Source organism: Erithacus rubecula (genome assembly GCF_903797595.1).
Source record: "Erithacus rubecula genome assembly, chromosome: 2".
NCBI classification, from domain to species: Eukaryota; Metazoa; Chordata; class Aves; order Passeriformes; family Muscicapidae; genus Erithacus; species Erithacus rubecula.
Genome location: NC_136685.1, coordinates 104202032 through 104216555, shown reverse-complemented (window position 1 = coordinate 104216555; position 14524 = coordinate 104202032). Strand labels below are relative to the sequence as shown.

Genomic DNA, 14524 nt, shown 5'->3' with positions numbered 1-14524 from the left:
TTTTGTCAGCTAAAACAGTGACTTTAGTCTCCAAAACTAACTTCTGCAGAGCTACAGAAATTCATGGTCAAAGCATCATCCCACTCAGAGAGAACTCCCAAACCTCCCAAGTGGTGCCATTTTATTAATGGCATTTTATAATCATGGCAGGTGTTACCCCAGGGAAAACAGTGCAGTTAATGGCTCAGTGTATGCTGGACTAAATTGCAGTTTGATTGTTTCAAATCACAGCTGAATCCCTGCCTTTTCTCAACTCCTGTTTATGCTGCTGCCCAATGAAAGAGGCTGCTCTGTTTTGGCAGCTACATTGGTGAACTCTGGAGTACTGGCATCCCTCCTACCTATTCCCTTCCCTTCACATGCAGAGCAAAGATACCCAGACTGATCTTTTCAAAGGAATTTATCTTTGCCAACATTCCCTACATCAGATGATCCACCTTCTCTGCTCCAGGAGTTTCTACACGGACCAAAATTTTAGTTTTGACTAGCACCTGATGATGTAAATTAGATCACAGTCCAGGTCCAGTGAATCTTAAAGGGCTCTGAAGCTTTTCCCCAGCAAAATGCAGATGCACACCATCAGTTCTCATGCTGTCGCCCATCACTTTAGATACCACCAGTGCTATTGACAGCACCAGCTACGGATCTGGCACAGCACTTACAGGAGTTCAGTGGAGCTGGCCACAAACAGAAAAGCTCTGCTCAAAGGTTACATGAAGTAAAACCAGAAAATCTGTCATGTCCTTTTGGGTCCCTAATACCACTACAAAAACCAGCTCTCCTGTATTTTTATTTTTCCTTGATCTAGCCAACATCATTACCCACAAGACATCGTCTTGCTTCCCTCTACTCTTTTTCTCTGTCATACTCTCTTGTTTCCCTGCACTCACCCCTTTCTTTCCTTTGTGTTTCCCCAGGCTGATTCCAACAAAACCAGGATTGATGAAGCCAACCAGCGTGCAACAAAGATGCTGGGCAGTGGTTAAATGCAGAGAAGTGCATTTCCTTTTAATGCTGTCCAGCAGGGCAGCACCTTCATGCTTTTCTCATGGTATTTATCTACTAGGTTTGCACACATGCACATATCAGCCCCATTGTAAATGTTGTCCTGTGTAGTTTGTCAGCTTTCCAAAAATGATACTTGTAATTATTTTTTTCTAGATATCTTTCTTTCCAAAGGTTGTACATAGTGCTGATTTGATGGCTATAGCTCACTATGATGTTTTTTGGGGTTCTTCCTTTCCTTTCCTTGTTTCCGATTTGGATTCCTTTCCTTTTTTTTCCCTCTCCTCATTTTTCTTTTTTTTTTTTTTTAATGATGTTTGCTGAATGACAACACTGTTGGAATGCTAAACGTGCTGTTAACCTTTAAATATACAGTATTGTTCTTGTAAAACTGTGACATTCCACAGAGCTACTGCCATGCTCCTGTCTTTGGGTATCATGATGTTTAAGCACTTAAACCTGCTGTCTTCAGTTCTTCATTGCCATTATCTGTTGTTATGATTTCATAATTAGACAATGTGGAATTATATTACTATAACAAGCATTGCACTAAAAAGTGATGTGATTTATGCATTTATGCATGAGGAATAAATAGACTTTTAGACTCCTACTTAAACAAGAATTTTCCCATGGCAGTAGCACACCAACAATGACAACAAAAGCATGCTCAGTATTCGGACTCTTTTGGGACTATGTTATACCAGCAAGTTTGCAGTTGTGCCACTTTTTTCTTGTTGATATATATATAGTTATTAATCATGATCATTTTTTTAATTATGAAAAAAAGAGGGATTTGGCACTCACCATTTAGCCATTGCCAGCAAAATAAAAGCTTGGCTGAAAATATGTCAAAGACAAAAAGAAATAAGTGTAATATATTGGGTTTGTCTGCTGCTTTTGAAGACTATCTTTTGGAGGACACAACTACCATATGAAATGGTGCAAAGAAATGTAATTTTTATAAGGCTCTCTCTTACTAGTCGCTATCCCCATGTGGTTTGTTATCAGTACAGTTCTCTGTTGCTTACCTAGAGCTATGCACACCAAATCGCTGAGATGTTTAGTAGCTGACAATTATAAAATAATTAAAAAACCTAAATGAATGAACTCTAGATAAACTGTGAGATAAATATTATTTACAGCATGTAATATGAAAATTCCTTATGTCTCCTGTCAGTTTGTGAAGTGATTGACATTTTGTAGCTAGTTTAAAGATTATTAAAAATTATAGATCTCAGAATCCACGCTTGCTTTATCCATTTGTTGCCCTACGTGTCAGCGACAATTTTTTATTTGCCACTTACCTGGGAGAAGAAATGCAAAGTCTAAAGACTCTTTACAAACTGCTTTTGTATTGTATTTCATGGGAAACTAAAGATTTTGGTTTGCAATACTGTAGAAAAGTAACTACACTAAAAATTGCACTTGGTACATTCCAAGTGACTGTTATTTTAAATAACTTGGCTCGGATTGCCAAATAGCGGTTCAGAATACTTTTTTCTTGTTCAAAGGGAAGAAAAAATGAAGTAAATGTTATGGTACAGAAGGATACAGTTCCTTAGTAGATAAAATCCATTCCTGTAGTGGATTTAGTCATGTGCTAATACACCTCTTTTTAAGGAAGGCTTTGACCTACAGAATTTGGAAAGTCTGCTAACAATAATTTTCTCAAATGACTAACAACAACTAGGGTTTGCTGCCAATGAAAAGCATTATCATATTTTCCCAGTGTTTTTTCCCCTATATGGACAAATTAGAATTAATTCTGCATGAGTGACAGTTCACTTGTGTCTCACATGGCCGTAAGTCAAAATACACAAAGAACTGCCTGCATAATTAAAATTGCATGATAATGCAGACAAACTACATTTTCGTTAGCAGCTTTTTTATTTTTGGTATCTATTAAAAATTCATTTATGCAAATATTTTCCCCCCACTACTTCAAACCAAAGAATAAACTTAAAACAAACATTTTTAATCTGCTGACCATTTCTAATCCTATCTGTTTGGGCATTCCAATATTTGTGACAGCACAATCATTCTGCAATGTCAAAGCCTACTGTGGGAGGGCAATAATCATATTGGAAAATGCATCACAATGGGAACATGCAAATACAAGGATATTTGCAAAGGGTGAGAAATAGATTAAAAGGTAATGAAGATGTTAATGGAGGTATTATTTTTTGTATCTGACAAGAATGCACTCTATCTGAAGAAACTCATACTTCCAAAAGCCATTAAAGCTGATCTAAAATATAACTGTTGCTGTGAAGGAACATGTTTTGACATCTGTTTTCATGTTGAGCAAAGATCAAAACCTAAACTAGTGGAACTTTTTGCCAAATGGGAAGCTTAAAGGACAGAAACTTTGAAATGTTTCATTGCAGCTGCCTTTGTGTCCTCCTCCACTGCATGCAGGGTCTTCTAGGAGCTGACTGGAAATTACTTCAGTAAATATGTTTAATACATTGAATTTCTCTGATATTTTTGGAAACTGACTTTCCTAGGATCAATTATTCTTGAAAGAATGAAAGGCTCAGTCTCATATTGTTTATCACTACAACGATCTGCTTTTGTTTGTTGAGTTTTGTGCACCCCAAACCCCTGACATAGCAGCTGACTTCAGCAGGGGGGAAACCCCAGATGTTTTAACCAGAACACTGCCTGGAATGTGGCATTTCCCTTTTTGTCCCCTTTGTCCCTCTGGCTGGGCCCTGGGTCCCTGGTACACTGCAGCCTCTCACTGAGGCTGAACAAGCACAGTGCAGAGTTACCTGCTTGAAGGCAAGACTCTCTACAGGGAATTTCAGCTCCAGCAAGGAGGTGGAATTACAACTCCCACAAGACAAAATGCCCGTATTGAAAGGCACAAAGTTTGATAAACTTTCAATTATTTCTAGACTTTTAATGCCATTTCACCAACAGTTTCTAGGATGGCATGATCCTCATGTTGGTGTTGATTTGAGGTGGTCATAGGGAAAAGGTTTTTTAATATTGTCAAGTGGCATTGCTGAATAAACCACTCAGCTGGATAAGTTGAACAAAAAGACAATGTATGTTGAGCTCTAAAAATCCACAGTTAAAAACTTCTTTCATTTCATGCATTCTCTTCCTTTCCTAGCCTAGGTGAGAAATGGCAATCTAAAAGTAACCTCAAAGAAGGATATTTAAATGTTGTTCCTCAACAGAACAAAATTCATAAGTAGTGTAATAACTCATGAAATCAGAAAAAAATATTACCTTCATCAAATATCTGACCTGATTTCAGCAGGGAGAAATTAAGAAAGAAAATTGTAAAAGGCAAGTAAAAATTAAAGTGGGTTGCCTCTAAGAAAACTTTTATAATATTAATGACTCCCAACCTTAGCATAAACACAGAACTTTTGAATTCAAGAGTGTTACAACTTTATGGAGTGACACCAATGCAAGAAAAGAAACTTTGGATAATACTCAGCATCTTGTGGTTTGACAGAGCAGCTTATGAAAAATGAATGGATTGATACAGGGGTAAGGTGAAAAATAGCTATTATTCTTGAAGATTTGGAGAGATTACTGTATATGAAAGAAAATTATGGTTAAAAAAATTGATGTTACTTGATTTTAATTTGTTTTCAGGAAATGTATATTATACTAGCTTACAAAAAATACATCCTTCATTTCTGAAGAAAACTAAACATGCCAGAGTTCACAAGCAAACTGCAAAGTGCCCCCTGAGAGAGATGCCTGTGCCATGTGACACACTTATTATAGATATACTTTTCATCTAGAAATAGAGATGGTAATTACTCTCCAAAATATTCTGAGTGCCACACTAGCTGCTAACCTCCACAGGCTTTGGATCTGGACCTGAATGTGCAGAGATCACCAAAGACTTTTATTTAAGGGATCTTATTGCAGATAAACCAATCCACACACTTGTTTCTCCCTCCTCCTTCCTTCTTCTGTGTGCACATGTGCACATATAACTTTTTTATTTTAAAGACATTGGAAAGGGAAGAGATAAGTACTTGGTGATAAAGAAAATTATGTGTGTTAGAGACAGCTTAAGTATCTGCATGGCTGCTGTGTGCCTGTGGGTGTAGGTGTGTAGGATGTGACTGCTGTCTGTTGAGCCATTTAGTTGCCTTTCTAGAGAGAGGACTGTTTGTTTGGAAGTTAGTGAAACACAGAGTATTTTTAAACCTTCAAACAGCTACAAGAAATGCAGACAGAGAAGAGAAACCCTGCTGAGAAGTTAGGGCGTTGGGCTGGTTGATTGGGTTGGGGGGCAGGTTCCATATGATTAATTTTGCCAGTGTTGGATCCCTCTGTAACCTTATTAAGAGAGATTATGTTTGTGTTGTAAAATACCAAACCCTTTTGAAAGTAATTTTGTAAATACAAAATACCCTTTCCCCCTTCAATAAAAGGAAACAGAAAAAGAAAAAAAAAATCAAACCCCACAAGATGGTGGTGAGGGAAATCAAAATAAACCATTATGTGGGACCATGCTGATTCCCACACATTGGGATATATTCCAAGTTCACTGCTGCCCATGCAAGTTCTGCTCATAGTGGGTAACCAATTTGGTCAAGCAGTGGGTAGCAGATGGAGGGGGGCTCATTCTCCTGGTGTGCTTCCCAGCTCCTTGCCAAGTGGAAAAGTGGTGCCTGTGGGATCAGGGGTCCCTCCTTGCCTTGCCAAAGCAGTGCTGTGGGCAGTCATCCCAGCCTTGCACTGCCTTTGCTCCACACCTTCCAGACCACAGCTCCTTCCACACTGCTCCTGCTCCAGTGCACCCCACACCTCTGTTCCTCTCCCCTGCCTTCTCCTGGCTCTCCCCACTCCCTCCTGCTCCCCCCAGCTGCTTGATGCCTTCCTGTTCTGGTGCTGAATCCACCTGCTTCCACTGTTGTCCTTCACTGTACTTTTGTGTTTGTTACCCCTGGGCTTTCATTCAGGCTCTCTCCCCCGTGATTTCAGCAGGAAGAAATCATTCAGTTCCAAAGAAACAAGCAGCCTCTGGTCACTCCACAGCTGAACACCACGCCAGTGTCACTCTGCAGGACTCCTGTCTCAGCTCCACCCTGACACTCCCAGAAGCCAGAAAATGAGTGCTGCCCGAGGAATTTTTCAGATAGTCTATCCAAAAAAGTCTAAAAAGTTTCCATAGTCTGATGCAAACAAAGATGTTTGGATAGCTGAGAACAGACAGGCAAGCACTGGGAAGGTATTTCACAGAAGGGTAAGAAATGAGAGCCCCTTCAGCTGCTCAATTTCATATCTCTGGTCCACAGCACAAGCAGTGCTTCTCCACGAGACAGCTGGAGAATCTTTCCTAACAGAGGCAAAACAATTCACTTTCCCTTCTTCCACAAATTTCATTCATTAAAACTATCCAGACTTCAGTTTTGGTTGGTTTGGTTGCTTGTTTTCCTTAGGGGTTTTTGGTTGGTTGGTTTAGATTTTTTGCTTTTTATTTTTTAAATTTTATTTTACTGAAGCTTTTAAAACTTGTGCTTTAAAAAAGCAGGTAGGGGAAGTAGATTTCCCTCACACCCACCTAAGATAATTGTCCAGTGCTGGGTTTATTTAAGCTAAATCCAGAACACCTCAAGTTGGCATAAAATAACCCTCCCACTACATCAGATATGATTTAGTAAGCTTTGCTATTGGTAGTCCAAAATTAATTTGCTAAATGCTACCTTAAATAGAGGAACTGTATGTTCAACTTATAACACAGTAGTTCTTCTATCCAAATTCTCATCAAAATTTTGCTTCCAAAGCATGACCATGCATAAATCCCACTATGCTAAGGGGCATCAAAAACAACAGGACACAAATTTGAGCAAAATATTTTTTAAGTTCCCTGTACAGGATTCCTGGACTTTACAACATCAACAATAATAAATCCAGCTGATGACAGGACCCCAAAAGCTTGGGTTGCTTTAGAGTCAGTTTTTAAACTCCATGAAAGCACATGCCGATAAGTTAATTTTGGAGAAACAAGTTATACTTCTGACATTTAGCCTTAAGTCTTTATCTTAAACCATATTTTTAGTGCCTACCGCACACTCTGTTTCTTGGATTAAATTAGAATATGAGGAGAAATTAATCAGAAACATTAAATTTAATGAACTGCTACTTTTTTCAGGCAATCCCTACAGCCTTAGCCTCAGAAGTCAACCCGTATTCATTGACTTTCTTGGACTTGAGGTTAAAAAGGAAGTCTATTTGCCCTCTAAATAATGTAAAATTAAGATTTAAAGCCCTAAACACCCACCAGAAGCACTGCTAAGTCAGACAGCAGGAGAAGAGGAAAGGGCTGGGGTGAGAGGAGGAGAAATCCAAGCTGGAAATGGACACAGTAAAACCCACAGTGCAAAGCAGAGTGGCTGTGAGGATGCAGAGGGAACCCAAGGCACAACCCTGTGACATCCTTCTCCTCCACAGTGACTTCATTTAGAGGCACAGGGAGCAGACAGCAAGGCCTGGATAGCAGAGACGACTGTAAACACAGAACCCTGGAATGGTTTGTGTTGGAAGGGGCCTGAAATATTTATTTCCAATCCTCTGCCCACTTCTAGGGACACCACCCACTAGAAGGTCACGTACTGTTACTTCAGTGAGCAAAGTCATGAGTAAGGTCAGGGGCCCAGTTGATACTGAGCTGGAAACCTACAGATTGCAGATTATTGAATTATGACATAACTCTCTAACTGCTTCTGATTATGCTCAATAGCAAAAAGTAAACCAAGAAAAGCAATCTGGGGGAGGGAGAGAACTCTACCAAATCATCTTGGTAACCAATTCAAAATATTTGCTTCTGACTCCCTTTAAAATATTGCTTTAAAGAGAAGCAGGAGAACTAAAAAGCCTTATTTCAGCTTCAGTCAGTAGCAGTTTATTGCAGGGAAGGGCCTGACTTGTTAGGCACGAGGTTCCAGCCAGATGTTCCCCCTGTCCATCAAATGCTCTGCACAGCAGCACCCGTGTCACAGCAGCACCTCCTGGGGACAGTTCCCCCCCAGGTATGGACATGTACAGCCCATCACTGCCCCATGAGCTTCAGCCTGAGCAGGCAACAGACAACAGCTGGGGAAAAGGAGCTGTGTGTGGGCAAGTCTGCTCACAAGTCAATAGCCCTGCGTCAGAGGCAGACTGAAGTGGCACAGGAATATCTTCTTTCTGCATCTCTTGACAATAAAGGTTCATCTGAGTTGAGTCTGGCTGGTGTTGACAGGGCAGAAGCCTGAGTGAGTGCAGTTCTTTTTTCATGGCTGCCTTGAGACTTTGCAGTGATACAAGTCATCCTACGCCAAACAAAATCCACCTGCTATTTATGGTCAAACACACACACAGGGTTTCTGCAGAGCTTTAAAAGTGAGAACGGCTGCTGAGAATTGAGCTCATTATTGAAGGAGGAACATACATAAAACTGTATCACTGCTGTGTACCAGCTTTGATTTTCATCCCTTGTTTAACTGTCCAAAACAAGAAAATGTTGTTAGTCACTTGGAGTTCCAGTCTGATAAAACACTAAAATATGAGAAATGATGAGTGGGATTTCAGCCACTGTAAAATATTTGAAGTGCACTCTGTCTCTTGATGCTCCCTGTACAGCACTGCCTGGAAATGCTCAGTTCTCCAGGTCTTGCCTAAGATAAACTCCTGAAGCTGTGAATATGGGGGTAGGAATCACCTGAACACAACTGCAAATTTTTTGCACACGTCCATTAAAACACAAAATCTTTTTAATGCACACAAAGTGTAAGATGAGGGTGATGCTGCTAGAGATTTTATGGGTTTTGTGAAATTGTCACAGAGGGCTAAGCAGAGTATTTGCTGTCCTTTTCTTCTCTCACAGGGACTTCTGGGCAAGTACTCAAAACTGAACCAGCACAGCAAACTTGGTAGTTTCAATATTAAATCTGAAATTCCAGTTTTGGAGCAGAAATTGGATTACTCAATCCACTAACTAGGACACATGATTTCAGTCAATGAAGTGTACAGGTACCAGCAAAATTAATCTGAAAACAAAAAAGGTGGAGGTCCACATCAGCACTTTTCAAACAAAAATTCTGAATAACTGTCACTGTCCTGGGAAAACTCTCAAGGATTAGGAATGTACTTAATATATTGCATAGCACTGTGATACAGTCATCTTTTGATGAAGCTGTTCCTCCCAAAGCACACAAAGTCAGCACATCATGCAGGTTACAAGAATTAAATATGATGGAAATGTACAAGTGGTTGAGGGATACACAAGGACAGTGACTTGCTGCCAGTGAGTTACACAAGCTTGGGGAATGGTAATGATTGAGGCAAGGCAGAAAATAAAAGGGAGGTGAGGAAGGCCAGGTGAGGAGGGGGCAGCTTTCTAACCCAAGTCTTGTCCATCTTTTCAATGAGATGTTGCTGGCAGAACTTCAGCCTGAATTAAATACTGAAGTGAGAACACAAAAAATCCAGATGTGTTTTGTTTGGTATAGTCTTTGAGTCTGGACCATCTCTTACAGAATATCCTTGATATTCTTGTAGATGTTTATATCCCCCTGCCATGGGTGGTACTTTATAGAAAGTCTCTTTCTATTTTCTTGAATGACCAGCCACTTTAAATTTATTTTTACTTTAAAGAAATTAATTCCTTTGAGCTATTTTTCTTCTTGAAAGAAGTATTTCCCCATTAAGAATTTTCATTGTTCTATTAAAACAAACAAAACCCAAACCCAACAGTTTATTTAGACAAGCCTAAAACAAAGTCTAGAAATTTCAAAAGTACCACCCCTGGTTCTTGTTCTTTTGTCTGAGCTGAATTTCAGTGCTGACAGGGGATTTAAGGCTGTCATAAGTAATAGGAAATACTGTGGAATTAAAAAACCCTTATCCTCAGGGAGAAAAGGGGAGGAAACAGAGTGTGGGAATGCAGTGGTGGTAAAGGAATGAGGAATGCAAGCAACCAAAAAAACCCCCACCAATATCAACCAAACAAACCACTTCCAAAAACTAGGAGCCCAACAAAGTCCCAAACCCAGTATGGGCCAAAAAGACCTGGACAGTAACTTCTGTGCAACATAAAAGCAGCCTTTCTGAATTAAATACGATTGTAGGGTTTTTCCCTCTGTAAATTTTATCTCAGTTTCTAGGTGAATTAAAATTGTTTTTTAAATTCAAATTTCAGAATTTTGGGCAAGAAAAAATATTTTCTTGTTCACTGCATCCTTCCTTTTATAACTACCTCCATCTCTTCCAAGAAAGAGCCAACACCTGCAAAGGCATATACTGCAGAATCTGATTTGAAGAGCCGAGAGTAACTTTAGCAAAGAAGTTGTTTTGCAGCTCAGAGTAAAAAAAAAAAAAAAAAAAAAAAATGCTGTCAAGACAAACTACAGCTGTTTAAATCATTCCTCTGTGAAGCAATGGTTTCCCGCAGGGAGAAGTCCCAAAAGTGTATTTGTGCATCTGCAAATGCCTTTGCTGCTCCTCTGCCCAGCACAGCGTGGAGAAAGCTGAGAAGATGAAGTCATGCTTCCACAGCTTGTGGCTTGGCTTGTTTGTTGTTGCTGCTCTTTGAACAAATACTTCAGAAGAGGAAAAAATATTCCTCCCCATCTCAAGCATCCCTAATAAAATTGGTGTATTTTAAGTGGCATTAAGTGTTTGAATACAGCTCAGACTCTGTGGCTGTCAATGTGTTCCTGATGTTGACCCCCACATGCTGCAGCACATCACAACCATATGGATGTAAGGATAACTAATGGCAACACTGAGAAAATATTTAGGGATATTCCATCTAGTTTTGCTCCAAGGGACTTTAGTGCCTGGACAAGGAACACCTTCTGGAAATCCATGTGGCTCTGGGCCAAATCTTATTCAAAAATACCCTGAATTGACCTGGAGCTGCTCCTGACAGCAGAGTCTAGTGCAGGGATTGCTTTAGCACATCCTTATCCACGGCATGGCTTTATGCAAGGCTGTGCTCTCACGACTCTGGAGACATAAAATCACAGATTGGTTTGGGTTGGAAGAGGCCTTAAAATCATCTAATTTCAACTTCACTACCATGGGCAGGGACACCTTCCAGGGTATTGAGAGCCCCGTTCAGCCTTTAACACTTCCAGGGACAGGGCATCCACAGGCTCATTAGGCAAAATGTTCCAGTGCTTCACTGCCCTCACAGCACCACAGTCTCCATCAGAACAGCCCCGAGACCAAAATCAGACCTAAAACATCTGTACTTGCCAAAACCAGAAAAGTTAGATGTAATATTTTTTAAAAATTTGTTCATTTTATTTTTTGTTTTTTGTCAGGCAAGGCAAGGATGTAGTCTATACCAGGAAAGTAAGAAAAATTGAGTCAGGAATAAGGACTCAGGGGCAAGTTAGGAAAGAAAACACATTCAGGTCTGTAGTTTTCAAGGAAGAGATGCTAAGACCTATCTGTAACAATGAAAGCAGTCTCTGAAGCTGCAGCTGGAAATTCAAGAGTTACAGAGGGAGTCCAGCTGAGCCCTCAGCTTCAGGAGTGTTCAGGTGTCCACTGCCACTCAGGAGAGCATCCTTTGTCCAGATGCCAAGGCATCTCCTGACAGCACAGCTATGAAGAAACCTCAAAAGCAAACAAAAATTCCCTCACCTTTTGCTCCCTGCCCCTAAATTATGTTTCCAAATTGCAGCAATGACTGCAGTCAGGGAAACAAGCAGGAGCTCTGGTTAGGCCTTGGATTTGGCTGTGCAGGGACACAAGGACACAGCAGGCACCACAGCCTGCACTCCCCCAGAGATGTGCTCATCAGGATTTGTTTTAGAAGTCACTGATGCAGACCAGGGGCTCTGCCTGTCTTGGCACATCAGCTCTTGGCTGTCAGTGCTGGCTCTCCCAGGCACCTCATCTCCTTGAGCTGCTGGAGCCTGCCCTGACACACGGATGAGGAGCATGTCCAGGGCTTCCAGCCCTGGGGGGCTGCAGACCAGGGAGGGATGGGGACTGGTGCCTCTGCACTCCCCAGCATGACCTCCTGTGAGCTCTGGGCTGTGTCCAGTGCAGCCAGAGCTGTCCAGGGCTGAGCTGGGAAAGCTGCAGAAATACTTGTTAGTGCAGCTCTTCAGGAAAGTGCTGGATTAGCCTGGATTAGCAGCAGGCATTGTGGTTGCACATAGTGAATTATGCAAAATGGGCCTGTTAGTGTAAAGCAGATGTACAGCCACATGACTTCAGCTGTAGGCACAGCCAGGAATAAACAGAGTGGATTCAGTTAGGGAAGGATAAAAAAGGGGGGGATTTCATATATTTCCCAACATGCAACATGTCCTGCTGCTTTTGCAGTGATTCCAGCATGGGATGCAAGACTGAGTTCCCCATTTACAATTGGGGGAAACAATTTTTCCTCTTGCTCCCCAGTTACACAACTCAGGAAACACCATACAAGCCTCCAGGAACAGCAATCAGCTACCGTCACTCCTGAAGAGATACTGAAGATACAGTCTAATCGTTTTCCATTTAAACAGAAATGCTTTTACCTAATAGGATTAGCTCTGCATTTTGATAACATGCTTTCCTTCAGAGTTTGGTTTTCTATCAACTTAAATGAACCCAGCTGCCAATTAAACAACTAGCACAGAGACAGTCCCAAGCCAGCAAGGATAAATATGGGAAAATTAACCACTGGGAAGAAGGAAAGACAGGACAACTAATGTTTTCAAAACAAAAATGAGATTAATTTAGATTGAAATCTGGTCAACATCCCCTTTAGATAATACACATGAAAATGCTAATTTTGGATAATACAACCCACAGCCCAGTTATATCAGACATTTCTTTCCACAGGCAAACTTCACACAAGCAAGTGCTAATTGATGTAAAAATACACAATGAATAATTTGTCAGCAGTCACTTGGTAAAATGGCAAATGCAGATGGATACTCTGTGCAGACAGGTAAAATGATGTGATTTGAGCATTCAAAGACCCCTTTCCTTCTACTGTCAGCTTTGGTAGATGGACTGGTCACAGAGATATCCCCAATTGCTGACCACTACCAAAACTTTAATTCCTGAGCAATCTCATAAATGATCCAACCAAAGCACAGCCACCAGTTCTTGTAAAGCTTTATACTTTAGGTCTGCCCCTAGGTTTGGGCTAAGACACAGAGCTGAACACATATTAAATGGACTGTCAGGAGAAAGCAGACACACACCCAGCTCCATCTTCTGTGAGTTTCCTGCACTATCCAGTGGCAGGGAAAGTGAGAACTTGCTGTGTGTTTGCCAGACACAAGTGGCAGGGCTTTAGGAGAATGTACTGACATGGTTCTAGCCTTTCTGGAGAGATTCCTCCCTGTGAAAGGATATGCATCCTCCACTAAAATTCACTTACTGATCACACCAAAATCAAACTTCTGCCTGCTCTTTCAGCACTTCTATTCAGTCACTAGAACAGGTACAGAGACTCTACTGCCAGCCACATGCACACATTCTATTATTTGGGATTATACAATTTACTGCTGCTGCAAATCTTTTGGATAAGTTTGTGAAGGGAAAATAGCCAAAAATACCTGAGGCTGTTCAGAAGAAAAGAGAATTTAAACAAATGCTTTCTTTGTTCCATTGCACTTCATGTTAATAGAGATATCCAAGAGAAGCTCTGGAGATTTCATCCCAGTCCAGCTGCTGGTTTAGACATGATCACACAAGCTTTGCAGTGAGTTTATACCCATTACTTTGCACCATGCTATGTTGGAAGTGTAACATGGCAGTAATAAACTAATGCTTGCAACTAGCATGGAAAAGAATCCCAGCATCAACACATCAGCTGTACCTCCTGGTTAACAGCAATAATCCAATAATCCTATATTGCTGCCACATATCTTTGACACTAGTACTGCAAAAAAAAAAAAAAAAAGAAAAAAGAAATCCAAAGGGAAATGTTCAACAGCAAGACAAAGACTTCATAGCTGTCTGTATCAATAAATTGTGACAATAAAGATTTTCTGCTCCTTCTAAACTGCAAGTTTTGGATTTGGTTTTTGCCTTTCAAATAGACTGCTTTCAGAAAAATGTATTTTATATTTTCAAAGAAACCCACATCCCTGTATGGAAGAGGAAATACTATTATGAATGCTGCTTAGTTCAGAATCTAGATATTTGTCTGCAAAAAAATAATAGCACTTTGATTGAGAAAAGATTTCTGAACAAGCAAATCAAATGGCACGGAAGTTGCTGGGAAATGTGTGCTGCAGCATTTTCTATTGCAGAACTCAGAGCTGCCTCTGAGCTCTGTACATTTGGGTGATTTTCATTGAAATTCAGCGCACTACGTTGCAGGCAGGGAAGTCTGCCAAAGATTTTATTTTTAAGATGCAGCAGCTACATGACCCATTTTTGCCTTCAACAACTAGCAACTTCTCCCTCAAGAGAAAAAGGAGACATAAAGCCCAGTGCAGATTTGAGTACCTGTGTTTTGCTTTCTCCCACAAAGATTATGTGGAAAAGCAGCAAGGATTAACAGTGGATAGCTACTCCAATCTGGCTGCTTTTCTTCCTT

The 14524-nt window shown here is 40.6% G+C and overlaps 1 protein-coding gene across 1 annotated transcript in view; it reads left to right on the top strand.

Moving 5' to 3' along the window:
• The window catches only part of SNAP25 (synaptosome associated protein 25), a 60938-nt gene extending 58171 nt beyond the window's left edge, over positions 1-2767 (top strand). Inside the window, exon 8 of the mRNA XM_079297870.1 lies at positions 918-2767. Coding sequence (XP_079153996.1) covers positions 918-986 — 69 coding nt within the window. The 3' untranslated portion in view covers positions 987-2767. The remainder of the gene's footprint in view (positions 1-917) is intronic.
• The last annotated feature ends 11757 nt before the right edge of the window (positions 2768-14524 follow it).